The following is a 27,725-nucleotide window of genomic DNA, read 5'->3' as shown; positions in this document are numbered from 1 at the left end:
GTTGGATTATCCTCCAATATTAGTCAAAGAATTTTTCTAATAGGTAGGACTAGTTGTTAATAATTAGTCAATGAACTTCACGTTAGCTACACCTTGATGTGCACCATTCCTTCATTGAATTGCTGATTTTTTTTTAGAAAAAAAAAATTAGAAAGGATAATCATAGCATAAACATAATTCAAGTGTCTACAACATTAGGAGAATGTATCTCCTCAAATTTGACAGATTCATGATCTGGACACTTAGTACTTGTTTATCTACTAGTGGTAACTTATTACTATATGAGGGTAGGGTGTGCACAAAAAACATATAGTTCACTATTGTCGCTTTCTTTTTTGCCAATCTTGCTATGAGTCCGCTACTTAATTTGCTTCCCATTCTTCATGGTGTAGTTTAACCTTAGAGATTTGATGGAGGAAGTCCCTGCATTTATCCATTAGAAACATTAAGTTATTTCTTAAATCATTTCTTACACACACATAAGAAAAACCAGAGAAGACGACACGAAGTCTAAGTACCTTGAATTGAGTAGCAACAAGAGGATATACATGCACATCTCTAAAGTCGTAAATATCCTAATTGAACACATATGACATATTGATTATTGATAAAAAAAAAACTCATATAGTTAGGCATCATCATAAGATTTTAAACTGAAGTTCCTGTTAGCCAAACTACATAATATTTTGAAAGTGACAAAAGAAAGGAAAAGAAATCCATTTATACAAACTAGTCCATGATGGGGTATATATATTGCGACACAAAATGAAAGGGGTGAGACATTCATTCACTAGATATAGAAGAATATAGGCTATTTGGAGAATCATTCTCAACCAAACATTTGAGAAGGGGACACTTTGGTAGATACGTTCGCGGCCCCTTTGGTATGCGTGCTAAATGACAGTAACGGGTTATGGCAATAAAATCATATGTTGCATATAAAATCTACCTATTACCAAGCATGGTAATAGAATCTAATCTCCAAACATGTCATTTCCTTAACAAAACTTTTACGCCCACTCGGCACTGCCTCTAAAGTGGTTATGGATGGTGATACAAGTTTACATAGAAATATGCATGTTTGGGGATAGATTCTAATTACTATAAATATTGACATGAGTAATATCTTGCTAAATTGTGATAAGAGGTTTTTAGTGTGTCGTTTAGGCACTAAGAACCGCTTTCCAAACAATATTTATAGTCCTAACAAGCAACTACTAATGGAATAGTAAGGGCAAGTCAAGGGTCGATCCACAGGGAAATTGGGATTGATTAGAGTCTATCAAGTCTAGACTACCTAATTGAAAGGTATTTGGGGGTTTGAAAGTTGTTTGGTAACAATTAAGACTATCTAACAACTAGAACAAGCAAATATCACGAGTTTAAATATCAAATAAAAGACACTAGAGTTAAGGTTACTAGTATGAATAAGAACGGATGATGATTGTTAATGCGATTGCAAGCAACAAAGACGATTATGCAAGGTTTAGTTTCCCTCTAAATTACTTGAGTCCTCTCTCGAATGGTCCTCAAGAGTAATCACTCAATCAATCAACTAAATCCTCTCTCGAATGGTCTTTAGTTAATTGATTAAGAGATTCAATAAGTTTGGAAAACCCCTAATGAAGGATCCCCTTAATTTCCATCCAATATCTTGGTATAGAAATTAAGTTGATTCTTGGGGATGATAAAAGAGTTCAAAATCCGATTTAAGAACTTTGAAATCAAAATACCAAAGTATAAATGTGATCAATATCTATCCTAAGGTCTCAAAACACCAAGATCAATGCATAATTTCTCAATAATCACAATCACATCAACATCATATTTAAAACCCTAATTCATACTTTCACCCTAACCCTAGATTATGAAACTACTCACTAATCATGGATTAAAGCAATTAAACAATAATCTATGCTAATCTAATTAAACATGATTAAGAAATTATTAAACTAATAGAAATCGCAATTATTAAACAGAAAATGAAGATCTTAAATAATATGAGAACATAAACAAACCAAGAGAATGAAATAAAAACTAAAACTTTGAATTGAATTGAATAAAAAGTACCTTGAATGTAAATCGAATCACAAAACTATGATCTCTAATCTCAATTACCAATGAAAACTCTAATGTTTTCTCTCTAATACAAAACCCTAAAAAATTTGTGTAAAATAGAATAAAGCGTAAGTCTCGAAATAAAACAAAAACTGTTTAATGAAGCCACGAGCTCCTTTTCCGGAAAACGACTGGTGCGGGCGCACCAAGATGAGGTGCGGCGCACCAAACAGAGGTGCGGGCGCACCAAAATCAGGTGCGGGCGCACCTCACCTTCTGCCTCAAACGGACAGTTCAACTTAAAACGAGCATAACTTCTTCGTTTTATATCCAAATCAAGCTTATGACCAGTCGTTGGAAAGATATCGAAACGATCTTTCACCTCCAACTGGAATTACCTTCATCCGATTTGTGGTTTGAAAGTTATGTCCATTTGAAGTTCTATGTTCAAGATTTCATTGTGCAATGTGCTCCTTTGTGCGAGCGGACATGGGGAATGGTGCAAGCGCACCATTTATCAATGTGTTCTTTGTTTTCATTGCTACCTTTTCCAACTTTACAAATCGTAGCCATCTTAGTAGTTTCACCTATATCAAGAACATGGCAAAACAAGGTGAAAGCAAATGTACTAGAAATTCGGTCAAAAATGACTAAAAACTAGCAAAATATCACTATGATCAAGTATGATCAAGTGAATGAAATAGAAGGGAAATGGAGAATAAAGAGGGAAGAAAGGGAAGAAAGATGATCAAAATGAGCTAAAAGGAGTCCATAAAGTACGTTTGAAACACACTTATCAAATTGCAATAATACTATTGTCAAGTATTAGTGTCTATCGTAAATGCCTTCAAGCTTAGATCATAATGTCTTGTTGGGACGACAACCTAAACCATGCAATTCAATACCGTCAATTATTGACGTATTCGTTCTCTGACACCAAAAATTATTGTGAAAGTATTGTGTCAGACCGTCTGACACAATACATTTGGTCGGACCAGTCCTAATACCAGCCTCCGCTTTCTCCTCCTTTGTCGTCGTCTTTGGCTTCTTTGTGGTTCGAGCAGCAGCGTCCCGCTCCATGACCATAATACGTCTCTCAAATTCTTCCCTCTCGCTTTGATCACGCAACCTTTCTTGTTCCTCATCATCATCAATGGCACCGAAGATGGAAACGAACAATTTTTGGCGGTGAGAGGCGGTGTCTTTGGAGGTGCCAAGGGTGTCGACAAGGCGGCGGAGACAGCAGTGTTGATCTTGAAAATACCGGCGGCGACAGATTTAGAAGGAGTTTGAGACATGGAACGAGAAGGAAGTAGGTCTTCCTCCGCCATTTCTGATATCTTGTAAGCTCATTTTTTTTTATTGGTTGTGAGATATGAAAGGTGCTTTCATTTAGAGGTAAGTTACTTTCATTTAGAGGTGTTGCTTTCATTTAGAGGTAAGTTGCTTTTATTTAGAACTCATTTGCTTTCATTTACTTATGTTTTGTTTTCAGTTAGAATAAAACACGTAAATGAAACAATAAGATAAATAACTGAACTTAAAAGACATTCAACTGAAAAAAATTTGAAACCAACTGAACAAAAATTGAAACCAACTGAAGAAAAATTGAAACCAACTGAACAAATATTGAAACCAACTGAAAAAAAATTGAAACCAACTGGAAAAAAATTGAAACCAACTGAAAGTCGTCCGACCAAATATTATGGTCGGACGGTCTAACACAATACCTTCTCAAAATTACTACCCTTATTAAACAGGTTGTTGGTACAAATTGAATTTCACATTGCCAGAAATCAGATTAAGTTTCAGATATAAAAAAAAAAATGTGAACTCGAACTTACCCATCAACGAGGCCCGGACAGAAGTGACTCTGTAGGACGGACTGAAAAGTTGTAATTATCCTCTACTGGAGTGGCTTCCTGGACCATGGTTAAGTAGCTAAGATCACTCAATGCTTGCTCCAAGTTTGAAAGATCTTGTAGAACTTTCACCACCATCGACATGGTAGGCCTAATAAAATGAGGCTGCAAGCACCATATTGCGATCTTCATGATCTTCACCACTTCTTCCTGTTGTTGTTTCATATCTTCGGCACGCTCATCAATTAGATCAGAGAGTTGATCCGCATCCGCCTTCGCCTTCACCAAGTTGGTGAGACAATCACCTTCTAAAGACCCAAAATTTTTACGGCCACACACGATTTCTAGCACGAGAACTCCAAAGCTATAAACATCAACCTTAACAGAAATTGCGCGGCCGTTTATCAACTCAGGAGCCATATATCCTGGTGTTCCTCTAACAATAGTCATAACCTGGCTTTGATCTCGGTCTACCATTTTGGCTAAACCAAAATCAGCAATCTTAATATTGAAATCTCTGTCTAGGAGTATATTCTGAGGTTTAATATCGAAATGAATCACATTTTGGTTGCAGTGCTCATGTAGATATTCAAGCCCGGAAGCTACACCATCAATAATTCTTCGTCGTAAGTGCCATGTAAGTGTCTGTGCTATGTCTTGGTTAAAGATCCACTTCTCAAGCGACCCATTACACATGAATTCATAGACAAGAAGTCTGTTCAATCCATCATCACAAAATCCAATCAGCCTCACTAAGTTGAAGTGGTGAAAATTACCTATTGTATTGACCTCTGCCAAGAATTCCTTCCTCCCTTGGCCTGATGAATCCAATCTTTTCACAGCAACTTTTGTCCCATCAATCAATGTACCTTCAAAAACCGACCCAAACCCTCCTCGACCAAGCATTGTTTGGAAGTCTTCGGTTGCTAATTTAAGCGATTCAAAAGAGAATCGACTAACTGTGTCGACAAGTATACCAAAAGAAGAGTCGGTTCCTTTGGCACTAATCCTCCTTCGTTTCATCAACAGATAAACCAATATTCCAATAACCAAGGCCAAGAATATCAAGGTAGCAAAAATAGATAGTACCACATTTCTCTTCCATGAAGCTGTTCTATTTTGCATTCTGTTTTGCACTTTGATGAATGCCACAGCTTTATAGCCTAAAGAATAGTCACTAGAAACATCCATCAGAGTGAGAACTTCTGAAGGTAGTGTACAATTACCTAATGTGGTATCATTATAGTAGTGAAAGAAGACGGCTTTACATGAACACTGATTTAAACATGCACGTTTACAACTCTCAACATCTGTATGTACGTGAGAGGGAGTAGAATCGAAGTATGTAACATTATCAAGCTCTAGAAAACCATGGAGTTTTTTGGTGTCAGGACAAGATAGAGGTGTAATTGGGTTGCACCCTGAGTTGGGATCATCTTCATCATTCAGCTTGAAGTAATTCAAGCTGTCGTCACTTCCTCTTGGACATCTGCACTTATTTTTATCCATACATACCCCATATGTTCCACACATTGTCGGGTATTCACAATCACCATAAATATGATCATCCAAGAGACTGAAGGGGTTGTACTCACTGAAATTCCACAAAAGCTGATTTAGGTGTCCATTTTGGTAAAGATGTAAATAAGCATAAGAAGAAGAATATGGTATTGTATCATTTAAGGAGTATGGAAATTCGAGGCTGGCCCTCTGAATTCCCAAAAAATCACCGTATTCTTGTGGAGGATCTAGCTCAACAAAAGCATGCATATATCCATCAGATTCCTGAAGAACATAAAAGATCCCTGAGGAATAATTGGAAGTTGATATGCTGGAAGTTAATCTCCGTCCCTTGGGAAGTGCTTGGCCATAGAGTAATGTATCAGTTGGGTATTCAAATGACTCCCAGATTGTTTTCCCGTTACCATTCAAAAGAACCAAGTTCCCATTCTCTTTCAACTCAATGGATTTTACTGAATGGCCAGAGGTGTTGGTCGACCACACAAAACTTCCATCGGCATCCCTTAACACCAAATCTCCTTCAGATGTAAGATTAAGAGTAGCACCATCACCAACAGGATGATCTCGGTTGGCACACCAGACAACAACAGGGGAAGAATTCTCATCATCCAAAGACCCCATATATATAGCAAGTATGAATGAGTTTGCCGTTTGATTTGCGAAAAAACCAAACCCAAATGGAGGATAATCATCATGCTGTTGAGAATACAAGGCTGTAAAGGCAACAGATTCATCACGAAATACATGTAACTCTCCTTCTACATACCAGAGGTATTTCCATGAATAAGGGACGTTTGCATACGATGACAAGCCGTAAGCAAACATGATATTACTGCTACAAATAAAGCAGCACCAAATGCAGAAAACAATCTTAAATATACCTGGTACTCTGCAGTCAACTCTATCTTTCGCCATTTCTTCTTTTACAGCAATGTGAATACCTGCTCAATTTGTTTGGTTGCAGCCTACAATCTGATGGAATTTAACTGCACAATATTATAATTACGCAGACTTTCATTTCAGTTAGAGAATTAACATTCAAAACAATTGTTTGATGAAACTATTAATGGCTAAGCCACATACGTAGCATCATGGCAGATTCGCAGTAGCTACTAGCTAGTACAGAAAAATAAAAGTCGGCAAAATTTGAAAGACCAAATGCCTAGCAGACAATATGGACCTTTGGAAACAAACATATTTACAGCCTTGTAGTTGTATTCTCATATTGAATTATGACAAAAGTTATGAGAAGATAGTTCCAAATGTTGACTTCAAACACTTATGGTACAAAAAGAACACTATATAAATATGTTGTATAGGCCATTTGGCCTATACCCATTACAAATTAATCATCTCTTGCCTTTATTTTATTGTTTTGGAAGGACTTATAGGGAGCAGGTAATTATTATCATTAACCTATAAATCATCAGGCAACAAAGATACAATAAAAGATGAAAAGTCAGAGCTCATGACTTCACTACCAAAAGTACCAAGGAGGTAGATGAGCTAGAATATAAGCCACCTTATTACCGTTCCTATAGACAAAAAAAAGAAACTAGCAAGATCTAAAATGTCATTAACAAGTTGTAACATGTGCCTTGATTTCTTCTTGAAGAAGAAGGAGAGAGATTCGAAGATGGTAGGCGTGTGCCACACGCACAGGTGGTGCGCCACACGCAGCCTTCGTGCGCTGGACCCACGTGTTGAGCCACTATGGATTTTGATGATGACAAACTAAAATAATAACTAACAACGTTTATAAGTTTTATATGTACAAGGTTCATGAATTAATAATGGTGATTTATAAAGATAATAAGTGAAGTTCCTGAGTTGGAACTCTAATAGAAGAACAAAGTTCTTGAATTGGAACTATGGAATTGTTCCTTTGAATCAAGGAATTGTTCCTATGGAACATGTTAGTGGAAGTGGTATAGAAAACAAGTTGTCTAAATGAGTTCCAGAGGTGGAGTAATGGATAGCATGGAGCAAATGTTCAAGGCAAATCAATACACCCTCAACACCAGTTCCTAAGCGATGATTCATGATTACAGTTCTTGTTCAACAGTGTTGTTCGTGGGTTGAGACGCTGAGCTGAAACGCATGAATCTTTAGATTCGAAGATTTCTAGAAAAGACATAAAGACTAAGTTCAAGAGTCTGTACTTAGGATTTATTTAAGTATTTTATATTGATTAGTTTTAGGAAACTAGATGAAACTTATTAAATGCAACAAGTGATTTTGAAAAATATTTAACTCAAAATTTTTAGAAAATATTGTAAACAAATAAAACAATTTTTATTTTCTAAATAAAAATCTTTTTTGATTACTGAACAAGTAAAAATGAATTTCCTAAAGTCTTTTCTTATATTTTCTCAACCATTAAACCACTTACTGCTAGCATGTTTGAAGAAGTCCTTACTTGTTCCTCAAGTAGTGTGAACGTGGAAATATAATTCAACGTGGGTTAGTGCTTCACACTTAGTTGAGGAATAAATGGAACTAAAGTACTAAACAAGGAAGACTTCACTATAAAAGCACTCTCACAGATACCTACCGTGTTCAATTAACTACAACAAATTTGTAACCTCTAATTCCAATTCTAGAGTCCCAAAAAGCACTCTCACAGTTACAGAGCAGAAGTGCAATAAGTTTCCTTAAACTGCACTGAGAAGCAAATCATTCAAGAACTTAATTTCCCCATTTTTTTCAAGATCAATTAGAAATTTTTGTTAGATCATATAGGGGGAAAAGGTAATATAGTCGGCTCGAAAATAACAATGATTACTTTAACCAGCAGCATATTATAAATACTACAAAGTTCTCCTGTCATCCTAAGATGTATACAGAAACAATTTAGTCAAGTATTTCTCAACTTCCCTACCCTAATTACGGTCTCTTGTTAGAGGAACATATCTACTTATCTGGTCAGCTTTTTACATTTATCTAGTTAAGACTGAAAGATTTTAAGAATCAACTGATGCTTCTTTACTTAATCTTCATCGTAGTTCTCATCTTCTTCAATATTCTGATTGAAGCTTCCTAATTGAATATTATCAATTGCAATAGTTCCCATCTCACTTAAGGGCCATGTAGAGAATTCATCATGTGTTGTTTCTGTAATAGAAGACTCTGGTGCAGTTTTATCAAGTCCCAAAACTAAAGTTGAGGAAGTTTTACCATCTGCCTCCAAGTTCATATTCAGGTCGATATTTATGGCTGATGCCTCGGGATTCTCAACATGTAATGCACAATCTGTAGATTCCCGTGATTCATCCCCCTCGATGAGCATCATTGCCTGCATGTCATGCATGTCGGGATCATCTTCAAACTTATCACCTGCAGTTCCTCGACTGCCCCGTCCACGGCCTCTACCTCTTCCTCGTCCTCTTCCACCACTATTAGTATGTCCTGTGGCATCCTGTATCACAGTATAAGCAATCAATGCTCTACTATTAGAAATCAGATCCTTTTTATGTAAATACTCTAATAAAGACAAAAGTAAAAAAAAAATCTTATATCTTGTTTTATTCTCTCAATCATTTTCCCTCACAATACCTTCTGAATAAGTGAATAACAATAATTTGGAAACTTGATAAGAAAAAGGATTCCTTTCACAAATCAGTGAATCAAAGTCACAACCCTGACATAAAGCCTTCACCATAAAAAATTAAAAAAATAAATAATAAAAAAAAAAGTTTCAGCATGCCAATATAAGATCGGCTGAAGCAACTAGTTGTAACAGTCCGATCTGTGTTGCCAAGTAACTAGAACACCACAGAGTATGGGTACTCTCCTTAGATATAGAAGGTTCAGAAGTCCAAACATGCCTAAAGCTGTGTAAGCTGAACTGTAAGCATCTTCATAAGCTACAGCATTTCAATAATCGCTAGAATAAAAGATGTGTACACTATGCCTGAAGATCACCCAGAAAGACGAGCAATAAAAGGGGCAAGGGTCAGAAAAGAAACAGACGCTAAAAGATCAAGACAAGTTTCAAAGTAATGAAGTAATAATTTTGATTGGAAGAATAAAATTGCATAGCTATGTGCAGATAATCTCCCTCATATTACAGTATCAGTTTGCGTAGCCACATGACTTTAGGTCTCAAGTACACTATAGTAGTCTTTCTGATATAATATTCAGGGGAAGACCAATGTTCATTCTTTCAGAACAAGACCACAGCAGAAAAGCACCAATTCAAATTTGGGTCAGGACCATTGATGAGTATGATCCTTCAGAATCACACAGAAATTGTAGGGCTTCAAATACCTTTTTTATATTGCTTTCTTCCATGTATGTTAAGTATGTATATAGCTCTTAGTCATGATATTATGGCACAAATCTTTAATAATACGTTGCTTTTGGAGTTTATTTAACATTATTTTCCTGAATACTCTTAGCATGGCTACTTCCATATTTGGCTGTCAAGGCACTTGCAGTGGCAGAGTCTTCAGGTTAAACCAATCTCTGACCATCCTTCTGCCTATCAGAAGTGGGATCTCAATCCCAATTCCTAACAGCCTTCATTCAATGAATACTAATAATAAAAATTTGAAACTTCAATTAAAGAATAGTTCATCTTGAAAAAATGACAGTCAAATAAGAAAGTGCTATACCAGTTTGCTTCTTTTGGACTCTTCACCACCATCACTATCATCATAATCAGCAAGTTTTCTGGTAATCCAAGATAAACATCAGTAACATACAGCATTTTATAACTCAAGACTGAGAGTGTTAGAGAATAATATTATGCAGACCTTCTTCTTGCGACCTGTTGATCATCTCCACCAGCAGCAGAGTCACCCAAGTCAGGAACTTTACAGACGATTTCTTTCAAAAAGTCAAACACGTTGAAACTATGTACACACTGTTTTCTGTGGAATAGGGGAATGGTTGGATTTATTCAAGACTTACATCATATAATCAAAATTCTTTAAGGTAGTGTTTGGAAACTTATATTTCATTTCAAATAATGGAATTGAAATCTGGAATTTAAAGTTTGTATTTCAATTCCTAATCACTGTTTTGTAAAGGGGGTTTGATAGAGCAGAGAAATAGAGGTTTAATGGAGGAGAGAGAAAAAGTGTGGGTTTATTAAAGGAGAGAGAAATAAATATTAGAAAGTGTGGGTTTACTCATGGAGTTGGGATATGTATGAGGAGAGAATTTCAAATGACTAGGTAATAGCTTGAATTTAAAATTCTACTAATATAGGCTTTTGATAAGAATTTGGACAAATTTCATAATTTCAAATTCCATGCCATCCAAACAATAGATTTCATCCAAATCCAGGATTTGAAATGAAATCTTGCTATCCAAACATAGCATAAAAGGACTTTCAAGACAATTAAAAAAAAAAACTTTCTCCATTATCATTGAAAAAAAGTCCAAGACAAAAACAGATAATATATAGGGCTGTAGCGTAATCTGCCTAATTCAACTTCTTATGGCGGCAAATGACAGGTATAGACATAATATAACCAGTCTAATTCATAACCCAAGAAGCAAAACTACCTACATGAACCTAAGCCACTAAAGCGACTAGCAAAAGACTCGGCACCAAGATAAAATATGAGAATCCAACATGCATACAGTTCTTGGAGAACCTTTGAACTATTACGCCTCCATTTCCTTTTGAGTTAGATAATCGGAGACACTGCATAATGCATGGTGCATAGTGCATAATACATGATCAGAAGGCAAGCTGACCAGTCAAGTAGATTCATGCAAGAACTTCGCTACACAAAGTATTATTATTAAGAAAATACCAAAGTAGTGGATTTACTTACAGGTGTAACGAGCTTATAGTTTTTGCTCCTCGTGTCAATGTTATTTCATATGTACGGTCACAAAGATCTTGTAGAAACCGTTCTAAAGCTTTAGCTGCATAAACCAGAAAGTAATACCTCAGTCATTGCATATGGCTGGCGCAAGACTGGCGTGAAAGTCTGAATTTAAAAAAATAGATGCAAAGCCAACACAGCACCTTGTCAAATTAAATATAGCAAAATATGACTAGAAACCAGGTTCTCAAAATACTCACACACTAGAAGAGGAACAGGCAAGGCCATCTTTCCAACATCTTCATCAGATTGCATGATCTTCTTAATTTTAGCCTGTTACAGGAAGTGCAAATAAGCACAATGTAGCACAGCAATGAAAACCTAGCTAGTTAACTAGGTCATGCACGGACATAAGCAAGCAAGAATTAGTAAGATTTTTTTAAAAAAATATCCTTGATGAAAGATGGACCTAAACATCAATTACTTTGACAAAAGTAGCAATTCAGACTAATAATCAGCAGCCACCAACTTGCAGAGGAAATAGATCCTCAATTTCCCACTAATCATTTAAAAGTTAATCATCCTCTCTTGACAGTGATGACCGGACTAGTGTAAACGTGGGAAACAAGATAATCGAAAGAAAAAAATTCCTGACATATCAATTTTTAAGGCAAAGTATACACTGAATGCCTATGGAAATCGAGTGCAAGTCCAACAGCCATATTTTCATTTGCTAGAAATATTAGGTATGTCTGATGACTAACACAAAAGTCACTTTCCTTTGCCTTTCACATTTTGGAATTTTCATATTAAACAAAGAAGAAGCCATATAACTTATCCATCACTTATCGCTTAGCACTAAAGCATCAAATATGTAGAAAGACAGAATTAATAGCACAATATCCAAGTAAAACATAATTCCAGCTAAGACTTGAGCTCCCTAGTGGAAAAAGACAAAATCATCTTATTCGACCCAAAAGGCAGGGGGAGAATACACCCTCAACCCGATTTCCATCCGAGAATTGAGAATAAGGCATGACGGGAAACAATGCATACATGATACGACAACATCACCTTATTCAATCAATGAAGTGCAATTCTCTAACCAAAATTGCAACATTAAACATTCTCATTTGCCCACATTGCCTATTCTAATTGAACACTACCATCATCTCTCCTCACTTTCCAAGATTTTATTACATAGCATAATGAAACAAAGGCGAATTTACGCATTATCACCTAAGCACATCGTCATGATACATGCCAAAAACAGCTAACATTCTCGCTTAACTAAGTTTGAACGAAAACCATGACTAAAGTCCAACACACCAATGAAAACAATTTTTAAGCTACAAAACAAAAACAATAAGTTTTCTTCTTCCTTGACTTTTCAGTCCCTAATTTGAGTAATTTCACCCTCAACAACAACAACAAACAAACCCAAAAAAAAACATTCTCTAATAATAATTCTAATAAAACCATAAATAATTTCAAACCTCAACTCTTAACTTCTACTCGAGAAAAATCACTGAAAAATTGAAGCTTTTATTTCGGAATTTTTTCTTAACATCTAGTAAACAACAATTAATTCACATAATCATGTCAATTACTAAATTCTAACTCTCAAAGCATCAAATATTACAAAAGCAATCAATCATCAAACAAAAAAAGGTATAAGTTGTTAAACTCGGGAAAAAAAAAAATCACGACTTTAAGAAAAAAAATTACTACAAAAAAAAATTATGAAGAAAAACTTACAGCAGGAAAACGAGTATCGAGCTTCTTCTTCATTTCTGTAAAGAATTTCTGACAATCGAAAGAAAAAATCGAACACCAAAAACCCTAAAAATCGTATAACAATAAGAAGTATGTATACAGTTTTTTTTTTTTTGATCGGTAAGAAAGTTCGAGAAGGTCAACGGGGTAAGCTTCCAAAACGCACGGCGAGATAGTTCCGATTTTACGGCGAGAATCTGATTTTTGGAGTTTTTTGAATATTCTACTGTGATTTTTGCCAGCTTCTTCTTCGTTGAAAAGTGGAAAATTCTCTCAAAACTTGTGTTTTTTGGTTTTAGTCAAAGGGGTAATCTAGTAAGTTCAATTTCTATGTCTGAAATTTTGCCTCTTGCTTAGAGCTTGTTCTGTCTACCTTATTTTTAGTAAGAAAAGTTTAGAGAATAGACGGTCAAAAGAAGAAGCCTTGTGTGGATAGTTGAATGCATACAACGAAACTTAGAGAGAAAATGGATTTAGAACATATATAGAGAATTTAGACTCTTAGAAATAGAACCAATTTTTAGCAAATAATTAAACCTCGAGGCGAAAAGTACTTGCTTGGAGAGGAATCAAAATCGAAAAAAGTTTCCAATTTGATTTTGGTAAACCTTATCAAAGTATATCTAGTTCTTCAATGAATTATAATCTTATATACGTAATCCCATCTTCTCACAACAATATACAACCTCCGTTTCCTAAAGATCTTCCTTGTTACTGTTACTACAAATACCAATGAGAATCAAGTTGTGTGGGGTGTGAGGTGGGTAAAGTAGGAGAGAGAAAGGGGTTAAGATAAATAAACAAATAAAAAGGGGTTAAAGTAGGAGAGAAAAAGGGAGTAAAATTGAATTAATAATGTAATGGTGGACCATAGATAGAGACATGAGAGGGTAAAAAGGAGAAAAAAAAATTCCAAATAAGGAATAAAGTAAAAGGGGGAAGATCTTTTGGAAACGCACTCAAACGGAAAGATGGAAGATCTTTAGGAAACGGTGGGAGTATAACTTAATTTTATTATAGTAACATTGAAAGTTTATTTTCTAGTCATTTAAAATACTTTTAGATCCTTAAAGTGTATCATGTTATTGTTTTCGGTGGCTATTTTAATATAAAAAAATATTACAGTTGAATTTATAATTTTTTTAAAAACACGTGAAACCTAATTGTTACTCTATTGAGAGTTATAAAGAGTGGTCAAAGGGATAATTTATCCCATCTTCCCATCCAAAAGCCTTGTCAAACTTGTCTATCTTCTATGTGATGGTATCTTTTGTCTCAATGGTTTTCACTCCATGTCATTTTCATGTATAAAAAAGAAAGGATCTACAATTCTAAATATGAAGTCTATTGAGCTAAGTACTAATTTAGTGGAATTTTATGTATATCTCCTCACAGCGTTTAAGTAACACCAACATAAGAATAAAAGAAAGAAAAATTGAAAACAAATTCTTCAAACATCATTTTCATTCTCAAGTTCCTACTTTATTTTTTAACTTATATATATAATCATAATTGTTGTCCATCCAATATTATCAAGCATATATAATCGAGATCCAAAATATAGCTAATTAATATAAAAAATTGCGGCATGACATCTTTGTACGGTCAAACATTTCAAATACATTCACTTACTCAGAACTCGACATCCATCAGAGCGGCAACCATGAAAAAGAGCCTTGAATTGAGACAAACAGGGCATCCATATTTTTCTCTAAACATGATACGTAAATATATTGCGATGTAATTACAAGTTAATCATGGCATATGGTCCAGTAAGTAAATTATCTATAAGATATGCATAATATAATATTTAAGGTTGGCTTGTAACTTTATAGTTCTCTTCATATATACTACATCTGTTTTTATTTAGTTGCAACGTTTTGACTTTCACGCTTGCCAATGTACAATTTCAAATCGTTTTATCTCTAATTGTATGTAAGTATAAATTATAAAAATTTGATATTATGAAAGCTTACATCGAAACGAATCAAACAAGACCCCACATGACTATATTTTGTTTAACATATAAATCAATAAATGTGGTCAAATAAGAGAACATGAATAGTGCAATTTGTCAAACGTTGCAACTAAAAGAGAACGGAGGTAGTATTAATGTATAGTATAGATAAAAATTACAAGAAAATCATATTGTGATTTTCCCTTCTAAGATAAATCTACAATTCAATTTAAAATTTTCACCAAACTCCACCTAATAAATATTAGTGCGTACAAAAATTTCAACAATTCCATAAATCTTAAAACAGATATCTGCATATCTTATTCTTATAAAGTAATTTCTATTTTTTTTGTGTTATTGTGATATGATCCCACTATAGAATTGATTAATATTATTATGCACTTAAATTTATTTCTCTCAAAATAAGAATAAATAACATAATAATATCTTAATTTTCCTATTAACATATTTAACTCATTTTTTTCAATATACACTCATCTTCCTCCTCAAATCCAGGGGTAAAAAACAGAACACATCACACATGCAATTATGCAAGACATGCAAGAGAAGAAAGATGCTGTAAAAATAAAATTACCACAATTTACCATGGCAGTTGGACTTCTGTGCTGGGCGGGCCCCAACTGTAAGAGAGTTTTTACTGTAACACCCGTTGGCCCAGTTAAAACCCGGAGAAAAACTAAAAGACATAAATAAATTCACATAAAAGCCACGTCGCCCACAAAAAAACATATCCTTTTTTTTCTTACACAAATAATACTCCACAATTTTATTGTATTTTATTCTCATTTTAATTTTCTTTCCCTAATTTTTCAATTTTCCTTTTTTTCTCCTTTTTTCCTCATCATTATCGTCGTCGTGTCAATCAAAAACCCTAATTTCTTCCGATTCAGTTTCAGCCTCGCAAATTCTCTCTCCTCCCATCTTTTTCCCCCATTTCTCTCTCCTAATTCCGACAATAATCCACACCTCTTGATCTATCCGTTGATCTGTTCTTCGTTGGATTCAATTTTCTTTCTTCAACGAGGTTTGTGATTTTCTCTCTCTTCGTTGTTTATCTGAAATTTGAATTATTTTTTTAGTTTTTTTGGTTGGAAACTTGGAATTGGTGTTTTTGCCCTAATTTTATGATTAGAATGCTTCTTGAGCTTCAATTAGAGATGTATATGTCGGTGAAATGGCTTTTGTGTTGATTTTTGCGCGGTGCGTTGGATTTGTGGAACTTTTGATCGTTTTTTAGGGTTAGGTTTGAGCTCGTGGAATTTTGATTTGCTAGATTTGGAAGCTTATGGAGAATCTCATGATTAGATTATATGAGCTATGTTATTAAGCCGTGTTATTCTGATAAATTTTTTAGGGAGGTAGAAAACGTCATGTGAATTCTGTTTATGCAAATTAGTTTTGTATAATTCTGACGTATTAGTTCATGTGTTTTTTCATTATTTTGTTACGAAGAATGCTGTATTATTCTCAATTTTTTTTTTTTGCTTTTTATGTGTTGATATTGAGATATTTTAAAAGAAATATTACTGTTGCCATGCGAAGAACAAGCTGTTCTAGAATGGAGCATGGCGTTGAGTTTTATCGGCTGTAATTTGAGCTGCGAGCTGGACTACTTGACTAGTTGTTATGGAACCATGAAAAGTGAGATGGAATGATGGACATATCTTTAGAGAATGTATAAAGAATTCGCTTTTGAGGTATTTAGGTGATTTCTCTAACTAATAAAATCGGTGTTTGTTGAAGAATATTGATTGATTGAAGAGGGAGGGAAATTGGTCCATTTTCACCTTTGTGACCGGATGATAAGTTTATCCCTTTTTGTGATAAACCCTGGGGTTTAGCTCGAAAGATGATGGTAGTCTTCTTTGACACGAGTTAGGGAGCAGAGGAATATAATCTGTGGAGAACAGTGCTTTGTTTTCCTTGCTGGGGAAAATGCATATATAGCACCAGCATTCAGGATGATAGTATTACGGGAGCAGGAAGACAGCCAGAGACAAGGATATGATCACAATTCACAAAGTTTAGCTCTAAGGCCCTTTGATTTGGGAAAGTAATGTGGTCTAGACGTCTAGTCATAGTCTTCCAAGGGATTGACGTATCCTTGTTTGTTTTTTCCCCGGTCTCTCTACGATTCCGCTCCTCGCTAATATTTGTGGAGTTTTAGATTTTGAGGTTATGCTACTAGGCTGCTTTAAAGTGACACTGAAACTTGAAAGTTAACTGACGAGACCTCGAAATGCAAACATTGGATAAGATATATGATATATGGTGTTTCTAGGTTGAGTTACTTTGTGTTTGTTCAAGATATTATCTACAGTCAGCCTTTTTAAATTAGCATCAGACTACCAGAGCTTTAATTTTGGAAGTCCAAGAATCATAAGGAAGCAGTTCTAATGGAATGTTACATTGGAATTTGTATATGTCTTTCATGAGGTATAGTAGGTGAATTACTTTATTGTACGCACATTTCTGAAGCCATTAGGAATTTAAAGGTGGTCTTTATCTTTTATGAGATGCCTGCTTATATAGTCGTCTGCAACTAAGCTGGAAAGTTCAATTTTGATGGTCTAGAATTCTAGTATAGATTGAGAAAAATTAGCATTTTGAGATGATGTTAAGAATGGTTTAGAACATCATTCTGTGAAGTGCAGTGGTGCTGAATACTGGGAATGTTCTTAGTGAAGAATAAGCTGCTAATTGGATAATTATCTACACGTTTCTCACACTAAATAAGTATAGAGTTGAGAAGTAGTCTGATTTATGATTAGATATTCATCTAATTATGGGTTTGCAATATCAAGGTTGCAACTGGCTTGCGATGATATTCAGATCATTTCGTTTTTTAAAAAAACTATTGCTAAAAGTGAGGTCATGATTTGATGAAATGTCATCTATTATCGAAGTTGGTTATTTATTTTTGTTTGGCAAGTCGTGATATGAACTTTTTCCTTCATGGTGACTTTCATTGTGACTCAAGCTGCAGTTGTAGTTTAGTTAAATATGTGGGCTTGTTAGACTGAGAGATCAAAAGAATTGAAAGATCGAAATGCCTACTCGATACCCTTTGTGCCAACTTGATGAGCTCCTTAGCCTCTCTTTTTTCTCTTATGCATTGGCTGTAAGTTTACCATTATATTCCATAAAGCCATAACTGGTTGTCGGATAGGCACTTGTTATTGTTGCATGTGATTTGAAATTGTCACTACAAAGTTACGAGGGCAAGACCTTAACTTTTTATGTGTTTAAAAGCTTTCTATGCCTTGTATATCATCCCCCTATTCCCCTCCATTAGGTTTAGCTGTGTACTGGATATTATGATTCTGATGCTTGCAATTGCCATGGAACCAGAGATCATGAAATGCTCTAGTGGGATACATCTGTACTAATTCTGATCCTTGACATTAAATTCTTGCTCTTGTACTATGGTTTTCTGGCACTTGTTTCAGCAACTACACTCTCTCATATGCCCCGGGGGGGGGGGTTGGGGTTGAGTGGGTGACTTATTAATTCTTGAGCAAGTTTCTATTGATTTGTGGCAATAATGTCAAGTAGTGCTGAATTCGAGGATAGATAGCACGTAGCATAAATAATTTTCTTTGTCCTGCTTCCTTTTGCTCTTTTTTGGCTTTCAATCTCGATTTACATTGTGCACTTCTCGAGGTATCAAACCTAGTTTACCTTCTTGCAATTTTGATTCCGTGACTCCCTCAGTTTGTTTCTTTAGCTCTTTTTGTAACTGTTCCTTCCATGTTTTCCAGGATATTAAGATTACTTGTTATTTCTTGGCAAGATGTCAACGGTGTCCAAATCTAAGTCCAAGGACAAAAAAGCAGGAAAGGAGCAGAAGACTCCTTCAAAGTCCTCTGCTTCTGTAAATGCAGGTACTGGTCTACCTGCTAGTGCGTATAATCCACTGTTGGGGACTTTCCATACTCTCGAGACTTCATCTACATACCTGGCTCCAACACTACATGTAAATGGTCGTTTCCGCAATATAGATGACTCTGATGATCATAGTGGGAGTTATGGAAGTGGTGGTGATTATGATTCTGCCTCCAACAATGACAGTCGTTCGGTAGAGTCCGAAGAGCACAATAAAGAGAAATCTCTGAAGCAGGAGGTTATCCCAGGTGCTGACAATGACAAGCGGGAGAAGATACGTCAGAAAAATGAGAGGAAGCATCAGCGTCAGAAGGAAAGGCGTGCCCAAGAATTGCATGAACGTTGCAGTGGTTATCTTATGTCCAGAAAGCTGGAGGCCCTTGCTCAGCAGCTTGTATCCATGGGATTCTCTCATGAACGGGCAACTATGGCTCTTATACTAAATGAAGGTCGAGTTGAAGAAGCAGTCGCATGGCTCTTTGAAGGAGGTGAAGATGCTGATAAGCATAAAGATCAAAATCTTGACACGGGGAGCAATTTGAAGATTGATATATCTGAAGAGCTTGCTCGGATTGCTGAGTTGGAAATAAAGTATAAATGCTTAAAACAAGAGGTTGAACGAGCCATAGTGACCTGTGAAGGTGATTTAGAGAAGGCTGAAGAAAATTTGAGATCTCAAAAACAGGATCAACCTCTTATCTTGCCAAAGCCAGAAGAAACTGGTGATCCTCCAATTTTTAATAATGGTAAGATCCCTGTAGTGCCTAGTCCGAGCAATGTAAGGCTGTTGCAACCGAAGCTCAATTCAGCATCTTTGTTACCCCAGAGAAGAGATGAAAAAGATTTTAACTACACTAAAGCTGCAGTTACTGGCAGCCTCGCACCCAAACCGGTGCCCAAAGTTGTTCAACCAGTTACAAGAGTGCAACCAAAGTTAGAGTGGGCAAGACCTCAGCAAATCGCTACTCCAGCAGAGAAAAGATGGCCAGTTGGAGCAGGGTCTAGCCCTTCAGTTTCGTATTCTTTGGCACCACCTCTACAGGTATCGCCTCCGCCGGCCAAGGCAGAATCACGGTATTCTACTGTTGGCAATGAATATAAGAATGTTCAGCCAGGATCAGTTAGAGAGCCTGTAGTAATGATGCAGAGACCCCAGTCTGTAAATGCCAAACCGGCCCCTGCAACAAGCATTAGCTCTTCTCCACCAGGTACAGCTGCTGGGTGGTATCCCACTAGTTCGGAGTTTTTAAAGCCGAATGGGTTATTGCCTCATATCCCTAGCACTAGAAGCCTTAGTCCAAACGACCTAACCTCAAACCAATATTATCACCCTACACAGTATCAGCAGCAGCAACAGCAACATCAACATCAACAGCAACAACATCAGCAGCAACATCAACAGCAGCAACAACATCAGCAACAACATCAACTATTTATGCCCTCCAGTAATCCAATGGATAATCCAGGGACCACTCGCAGCACCACATCGTGGTCGAGGATGGGCGGGTCTCCAACTCTCGCGGCTGCTTCTTCTCTGGGGCTTTTCTCTGGGGTGGGATCAACCTGCTCATCTGGATCAAATTCCCCGGTGGATTGGAATACTAGTGGCTCCATGCCATCATGTGACTACACCAATATAGATTGGAGCTTGGATCGAAGTTTCCTTCCCTCGAAGCAAAATGGGTTATGGGTTGGGTTGGGTCCCTATTCTAGGAGTGGGGCTCACATGTATGATTCAGGAGCCTCTGCCATGAGTGTTAATCTGGCTAGGAGACCTTCACCTTCTTCCAATGTGAATGGTGTACCGATGGTTGGGTTGCAAGACGGTGGAGCAGTTATGGCTGATTCATCGGGTGGCAGTTCACGGGAGTGGACATCTCCTTTCGAGGGGAAAGACCTCTTTAGCTTACCTAGACAGTTTGTTTCTTCTCCTTCACTGTAGGGTTGTGGTGGGGGAGAAGTTTCGTGAATAAAAGTAAAATTTCAAAAAAGAAAAGAAAAAGAAAGAACCCCCAGAAAGATTGTGCTTTGATTTGATATGTTGTTGGTTCTAATGTTGCTCTTTGGTGGTTAGTTCTCAGTAAAAAAAGCTTCTAAATTTTCTTTATACTAGTAATTTGCGTACATCTTGTTTTCCTCTTCTATCTTGTTATTTACTTTCTTGGTTTGAAAATTGACGCTGTGTGCAAGGATCACAATATATACCGATCTTTGGACTCGTACGTATAGATAACGAACCTTAAATTCGGTGGATTATATATCACAATTTTAGTGTTTACTACAAAGTGTAATTAGCTTAAACTCGCATTATTATTTATCTAGTATAAATAGAAATGCTCTCTCCTTGGTCTTGAAAAATCTTGTTAAACATTATTAAGCTAAGATAATCAAAGAAAAGAGATATTTTCCCCTCATAAGAAAGAAAATGTTATATTTACATTGTCCAAAAATTCAAGAAAATGGTAGAGTGCAACCCGAAAGTTTGCTCTCCAATACATCCTTCATCCAGTAGAACACCGTTGATTGAGTTTTATACTAGAGATCACGAGGGATTTGTTAAGAGACGATCTCGTAATTAACCTGTATTAGGTAATGGAAACATGCTATAGAGAGATATATGTATAATGTTAGTCAAGGGATGCACATTACATGAATTGGAAGTTGGATGGGAAAAAAATTTCGTAAATAGCAGGAAAAATATCAATTGTAGTCACAATTCAATTCGTAAGTGGTTTGAAGGCCATCCTTCTACTCTTGTGACAAGCGTTCGATTTTTCCCCTTGCAAAGTGAAATCCACAAAATACCCCTTACTTGTACAAGGAATATTCATCTTATCTTAAAATAAAATAAAAACCGTAGTTCATGGGAAAAGGAACAATACATGCTCACTACCACAAGATGTATAAACAACAATAACAAAGCCATATGTAGATACACTACCTGACTAAAAACAACAGACAAGTGTATAGGCAATTCCTATTAGACCATCAGCATCCATTACATAACCAGCAAAATAAGGACTATTCAAATCTCATTACCATTGGGTGGCTGCTTATTTAACAAGTGTTTGGGTAAAATGTTGCTTAAGATTTGAATGCGATCAACATTCATAGGATTTATAAGATCATACATAAGCAGCTGAGAGTATCATCAAAGCCTGTCATTTACAAAAAGTTCCTCAAATTCTAACAAACTTCTATCGCTTTCCATCAAATCTTCCCAAATAATAGGTGTTGCATGTTCCCCAACGCAACCAGGTATCTCGAGCACAGTGTTCTACTTCTTCCCGCTAGCTGGCCCGGGTGTCATATCACCAAGATTGAGCAAAAGGTCATCTGAACTCAACATCACCTTGTTTGCTGATTGAGAGATTGTCCCAGCAATGTCCCTGGCAGCTTCAATTCTCCTCAGAGTAATAAAAGCCGGGTTGTTGGCAATGGCTTGACCAATGAGTTGAGCACTCTTGGCTTCTCCCTGGCAACCACAACGAAGAGAAATAGACATATTAATCTCAACATATTTGAGACGAAACATCCAGGATAACCTTGTATAGTAGTAATACTTTGTCTGGACATCTATCATGAAGGATAAGGTAGGGAGGGGAACGAGAGGAAATAGTGAGCATGCATTTTACTTTCAAATCTTTCCAACAATGTAAGGGCTTGGTCTGTTAAGAGGAATGAAAACGAATCCTTTCACTTTCCTACAATTGCTAATACCCTTCCCCCATGCTATATCCAAACAAGTGGATGTGAATCCTTTCAATTTCCTACCCTTCTCCCATGCTATAAGCCTATAACTAAACAAGAGAAATTGAATCCCTCCCTTCCCTCCAAAAACTCCTATATAAACACACGACAAAACCATTCTATGAACAGAAAGTTTATGCTACTATATATACGATGAAGACAACAAGAACCTGTTATGACTTTGGAAATAAGTTCAACTTGTCAAAAGACCATAACTAGTAAAACATCCAGCTCATTGATCAAGTTGCGGATGGAAAGAAGTGGAGAACTAAAAAAGGTGGAACACAATCGACAAGTTCCACAAAGGTGGCTCATTTCCAAAACTTTCCGATGACCCTCCATATCACACAAAACAATATATTGAAGACTAAACTACTTACGAAATCCGAGATTATGCTTAAAGAAGTTTTTGTTATCTGTATGCTTTCTCACCTGTGCTCTGATTATAGCACTTTTCTTGTCCTGCTCAGCTTTTTCCACAATAAACTTGGCTCTTTCAGCTTCCTGTGCAGCTACCTGTTTAGCCTCGATTGCAGCAGTGAATTCTCTACCGAAAGTAAGAGTTGTGATGGACACATCATCCAAAGCAATGTTGAACTGTGCAGCCCTCTCTGTCATTACCCTTCTGATTTCCCTACTAACAGCCTGAAACATCATGAAACTCACTTGAATCAAGTTTACTTATTTGAAATAATTCTTTCTCGAGTTATCTACAATTGCTGCTGCACTTGTGTGAGCATCTTAGGACCATTTACTGAATAACACTACGCATATATATAATAAGAAAAAAAATCTCCAATTTTTGGAATGGTAAAAAGCTGCTGAAATGTCTTGCTTAACAATATGTAGGATTACCTCACGCTGAGTGAGTAGCTGACTTGCATTGTATTGGGCAACTACAGCCTTCAGAGTTTCATGGACTATGGATGGCAAGACTCTTTCATTGTAATTCTCACCAAGTGTACGGTAGATTGTAGGCAATGTTGAAGCCACAGGACGAGTAAGAACTCGAAGGCCAATCTTGACCTGAAACACATAATCAGACAATTCAGAAAACATAGTCCAAACATTAAGTCATTACCTAAATCCAACTCAAAGAAAAAAAAAATTGGCAATTAAAATCGATAATAATCCAATCTAAGTGAAGTCAATGAACAACACAAAAGATTGCTCCTTGCAAGCAATAGATGAAACAGTGATAGTGCAACTTGCTTTACCCCTTGGAACATAACAGGCAACCAGAATAACCATTGTTCTTACACCACGTGCATATTGCAAAGACAATTGGATGGCGATTGGGGATGGAGGACAATAGGAAGCGGAAAAGGTTACTTAGGCCCCTAACAGGATAGGTAGGATAGGTGAGGAATCACTCTGGATCTTATTTCTTAGAGCCCACAATGGTTGGAGTGATGGGCGGATGGACCTACTATTTTTTCTCAAGACTAGGTATTTGAGTATTTCTAATAGTAGTTGGGAATATATAATGGCTCTTGGAGGAGAAGATTAGACAAACAGAAAATGCAAACAGAACCTATTCTAGTTATTACACAGATTAGCTCAAGCAGAAAAAAGATGGGAAAGTGGCCATATACTCTAGAAAGGCACACCCCCGGCGAAGAATTTAGTTATAAAAATGCGAACAATCTTCAAGCAATAATGCAGAACACGTACATCAGAGATACATAGAAGACAACACTAACTAAAGCAACAACTTACCATTTGAAGATCACGACTTCCAGAAGTACTTTCTACTAGGTGAGGGCGTGCACGAACATCGTAGATGACTGGTCTTTCGAACCAGGGAATCATGAAATGTGTGCCTTCAGGGTAAACCTGTGAATCAAAAAAATCATCAAATTATACTAAATGAATGCATAAGTTACTTAAATGAATCCAAAGAATAGAGATTTGTAGAATTCAAGTTTCAGCAGAAACTAACATGAAGTATCAAAGTCCAAAGCAAACAATGGAGAAATATAAACATGACCTGGGCCACACAGCCTAAACGTCCAAAATTCAAGTTTCAGTACAAGCTAACTTTGGTGCAAAGCAAGCAACAAATGAAAGCAGAACCTGAGTCACACAACCTAAGCTTTAAAACTTAATATATATCGAAGTGCAAATCAAGCAACAAAAACATAAATGCACAAAACTTTGCACTTCACATTTCTGAGTTTTCTATATGTTCCATGTGTAATTATGAACAACAGCCTCACCTGTATATCAAACATTCAACCAAAAGGCTCACAAAGCATATATATATATCTCGAAACCAACCTCTACAACTCTCTTTAGAAACTATGACAAATTACAACCATATTAGATCATATACAGCTGACAGCAATATCACTTCTGTAAAGAATGTGACCTAGCTTTAGTGGCGGATTTAACACGGGGGCACGTGCACCCACTTGGTCCCAATCTCCCAAGTTCACGTCTTTGAAGAGCCCATTTTTTCTCTTTTTCTATACTTAACAATCCAAATAATCCCTTTTCTTCAACTATACTACACCCACTAAGAAAATTTGCTAGATTCACCTCTGCGACAGGCTAGTTTGTTAAGGAAGATGTTCTTAGAACTCCCAAATTCAATATGATTAAAATTTCTCAAACAAGCTCCCTTTATACCAAAATTCACATGAGAAACCATTTTGAAGGCTCCGCTTGCTTCGGAAGAAAACAATTTTCCTCATCTTCCATTGTTTAGTTGGACAACATATTTAAAAAGGAAAATTAAGGTGGAAAGGATTTTGATAGAATATGAAATATACTACACTACTACTATGGATAGAATTCCTAATCCTACTATGGATCGAATTCCTAATCCTACAATGGATCGAATTCCTAATCCTTTTAGACTTATATTGTTGTAACCTATATATTCTAATCAATGGCATTCACTCCAATTCAAGGAGTTTACCCAAATCTAATAGATTTTCCATCCCTTGTAAATATTTTCCTCCAAATTTGAACGAAAAATTATTTTTCTCCCCTCTCTCATTCCCAACATTTCAATTTTCCCCCTCTTATCTAACAGTTTTCCATCAAACCAAACAACGGAAAACTAATATTCATTTGCATTTTCCACCCGAATATACTTTCCGCGGAAAAACAATTTTCCATCAAACCAAACAGACCCTGAAATGCAAATCCAGCACAAAAGTATACAACTTAACAAACGATAAAAAAAACCTTAGATCATCACAGAATTAATACAACTATGTATTGAAATAATACATTCATTTCTGAAAAATAAAGCAACATAATTTGAACAAAAGTTCACCTCATCTTTAACACCATAAATGCGGTTGAAAACAATGGCTCGATGACCACCTTCAACATTGTAAAGACTGTTAGTGATACCATATAATCCAATAGCACCAAGAACTCCGACCTTAATCAAAGCAGATGCAGCACCACCACCAGGAACATTGGGAACTTTCATATTCTTGAAATTCATTTTTTTCAAACACCTCAAAAATATTCACACCCAGAAAAAACAACAATAGGTTTAGGGTTTTAGGAGGATTTAATATCAAGTATGTTGAAGTTAGAAGTTAGAACCCACAAATAAGCTCGGTCAATTTTTCATTTTTTTTTTGGGGGGATGTTTTCTTTTCTAACAAGAAACACAACCACTTCTTTGCAACATTTCTCAAATCGCATGTTATATTTTAAATTATTTTATTATTATTATTTTAACTATTTGTTGGGTCCGGACAATGTCTCGGGTATTTAATAAGATAACATTTATAATTGTATATAGTTACATTTGTACCAATTACGAGTTGGAGTTTAGTAACTAGTTTTTAGGTACGGGTTATGCTACGGGTACTTATATTTTTCATCTATTAATAATTTATATAATAATTACACCATATATCATTTGGTGCAGCGGTAGATGTATCTTAATTCTTATTGATAGGTTATGGGGTCGATTCAAGATACCATTATATTTATATAGATACGATTATGATATTACAAAGTAAGAGGTTACAAGTTAGATCAAAGTACAAATGTACAATCATACAAATTTCTGACTCATACCTTGAATCCAATTTGGCACATGACAAACCCGTTGAGAGCCCAATTAAATTGGGCTCACCTAATGTGACTAATATTATTTTCCTATGGCATCATAAAGAGTTAGTTTTACACCTAATTTGTTATTGTCATTGGATTTCTAACTTTAGCTTATGATATAGTTGTTCTGGATTTAAGAGTAAGGCTATGTTTAGTTCACCTGAAATTTTCTGATCTGAACTTATCTGATCTGATCTGAACTTATTTTTTCTGATCTGAACTTATTTTTTCTGATTACAAGATCTTATCTTTTAGATTTTTCTCAATATATATGAAAAAATATAGTCATGTGGGGTCTTGTTTGATTCGTCTCAATGAGTACTTTATTAATATTCAATTATTATAATTTTTACTAATATGTAATGAAAGATATAATGATTTTTAAATATAAACATAATCTGAACTGATCTGATCTGAACTTATTTTTTCTGATCTGATCTGATCTGATCTGATTAGATCTGAAATAAGCAAAAATAAGGTGAACTGAACATAGCCTAAATTTAATTATTGACCGATGTAAAGGGTGAGCTCATCTTGCATTAATATTAAGCTTTATGAAGATAAGGAGGCTCCTTTATTATTAAAACGGTTGGGAAAACATTATTAGTTTATTAGCACCACATGTTACTTTACCTCATACGCCAACGTGGCATCATTTTGTCTTCAACATCACATTCATATGCTAACATGACATTTCATGATCTTAAAACAATTTCTTAAATGGTCTCCGATCCATAATCTCTTACCTTTTTAATGTCATAATCGTACTCAAAACTATGACTTTTGCTTATGACAAATATCATATTCAAAATTATACATCATTTTCATCTCATTAAATTTTCCAATGCATCATCCAAACCCAACAACTAATTAGACATACATAATACAAAGTTTTAGACATATCATGTAACTTTTAAAAGACGAATATACAAAATTTTACCTCAATATAGTACATAAAATACACTCGAAATGCAATATTTATATACTACCCTTAAAATTTAAATGACCTAACTATACACGACTGTT

General features: G+C 35.7%; 4 protein-coding genes across 10 annotated transcripts; 1 reads left to right on the top strand and 3 right to left on the bottom strand.

Moving 5' to 3' along the window:
• Positions 1-147: 147 nt before the first annotated feature.
• LOC104890138 (G-type lectin S-receptor-like serine/threonine-protein kinase SD2-5) lies at positions 148-8,758 on the bottom strand. Of its 7 annotated transcripts, none has more exons than XM_048643643.2 (4): positions 8,619-8,758; positions 6,323-6,427; positions 3,903-6,154; positions 148-423 (listed from the first exon to the last, which is right to left on the bottom strand). In XM_048643643.2, exons 2-3 carry the CDS (start codon positions 6,354-6,356, stop codon positions 3,906-3,908), a joined length of 2,283 nt encoding a protein of 760 aa, XP_048499600.1. In that variant the 5' UTR covers positions 6,357-6,427; positions 8,619-8,758; the 3' UTR covers positions 148-423; positions 3,903-3,905. The 7 variants fall into 7 exon arrangements, with proteins under 7 accessions (XP_048499600.1, XP_057250494.1, XP_057250493.1 ...); XM_057394511.1 differs by having other exon boundaries at positions 6,323-6,406; positions 8,619-8,737; XM_057394510.1 differs by having other exon boundaries at positions 6,323-6,413; positions 8,619-8,716.
• LOC104890140 (uncharacterized) lies at positions 8,207-13,536 on the bottom strand. The gene is made up of 6 exons (XM_010675522.4): positions 12,983-13,536; positions 11,485-11,557; positions 11,231-11,324; positions 10,199-10,315; positions 10,058-10,115; positions 8,207-8,859 (listed from the first exon to the last, which is right to left on the bottom strand). Exons 1-6 carry the CDS (start codon positions 13,013-13,015, stop codon positions 8,431-8,433), a joined length of 804 nt encoding a protein of 267 aa, XP_010673824.2. The 5' UTR covers positions 13,016-13,536; the 3' UTR covers positions 8,207-8,430.
• A 2,246-nt stretch (positions 13,537-15,782) lies between these two features.
• On the top strand, positions 15,783-20,975 carry LOC104890141 (uncharacterized). Its single transcript, XM_010675523.4, has 2 exons — positions 15,783-16,002; positions 18,740-20,975. The coding sequence occupies exon 2, from the start codon at positions 18,772-18,774 to the stop codon at positions 20,803-20,805; it is 2,034 nt and encodes a 677-aa protein (XP_010673825.2). The 5' UTR covers positions 15,783-16,002; positions 18,740-18,771; the 3' UTR covers positions 20,806-20,975.
• An 834-nt stretch (positions 20,976-21,809) lies between these two features.
• Positions 21,810-26,243, bottom strand: LOC104890142 (prohibitin-1, mitochondrial). Its single transcript, XM_010675524.4, has 5 exons — positions 25,900-26,243; positions 24,333-24,449; positions 23,469-23,639; positions 23,046-23,258; positions 21,810-22,338 (listed from the first exon to the last, which is right to left on the bottom strand). Exons 1-5 carry the CDS (start codon positions 26,074-26,076, stop codon positions 22,141-22,143), a joined length of 876 nt encoding a protein of 291 aa, XP_010673826.1. The 5' UTR covers positions 26,077-26,243; the 3' UTR covers positions 21,810-22,140.
• Positions 26,244-27,725: the final 1,482 nt, after the last annotated feature.

Source organism: Beta vulgaris, chromosome 4 (genome assembly GCF_026745355.1).
Source record: "Beta vulgaris subsp. vulgaris cultivar EL10 chromosome 4, EL10.2, whole genome shotgun sequence".
NCBI classification, from domain to species: Eukaryota; Viridiplantae; Streptophyta; class Magnoliopsida; order Caryophyllales; family Amaranthaceae; genus Beta; species Beta vulgaris.
The sequence above is the reverse complement of the archived record's forward strand: the minus strand, read 5'-3'. Positions and strand labels throughout refer to the sequence as shown.

Excerpts from the sequence above, each read along its gene's own strand:
- LOC104890138 (XM_048643640.2), bottom strand. The coding sequence starts at position 6,356 with ATGGCGAAAGATAGAGTTGACTGCAGAGTACCAGGTATATTTAAGATT.
- LOC104890140 (XM_010675522.4), bottom strand. The coding sequence starts at position 13,015 with ATGAAGAAGAAGCTCGATACTCGTTTTCCTGCT. Across the intron at positions 10,316-11,230 it reads ACTATAAGCTCGTTACACCT|AAAACAGTGTGTACATAGTT; the intron begins GTAAGTAAATCC and ends CCTATTCCACAG. Across the intron at positions 8,860-10,057 it reads AGTCCAAAAGAAGCAAACTG|GATGCCACAGGACATACTAA; the intron begins GTATAGCACTTT and ends ACTGTGATACAG.
- LOC104890141 (XM_010675523.4), top strand. The coding sequence starts at position 18,772 with ATGTCAACGGTGTCCAAATCTAAGTCCAAGGACAAAAAAGCAGGAAAG.
- LOC104890142 (XM_010675524.4), bottom strand. The coding sequence starts at position 26,076 with ATGAATTTCAAGAATATGAAAGTTCCCAATGTTCCTGGTGGTGGTGCT. Across the intron at positions 24,450-25,899 it reads TTTATGGTGTTAAAGATGAG|GTTTACCCTGAAGGCACACA; the intron begins GTGAACTTTTGT and ends TTTGATTCACAG. Across the intron at positions 23,259-23,468 it reads AGCTACTCACTCAGCGTGAG|GCTGTTAGTAGGGAAATCAG; the intron begins GTAATCCTACAT and ends ATGATGTTTCAG.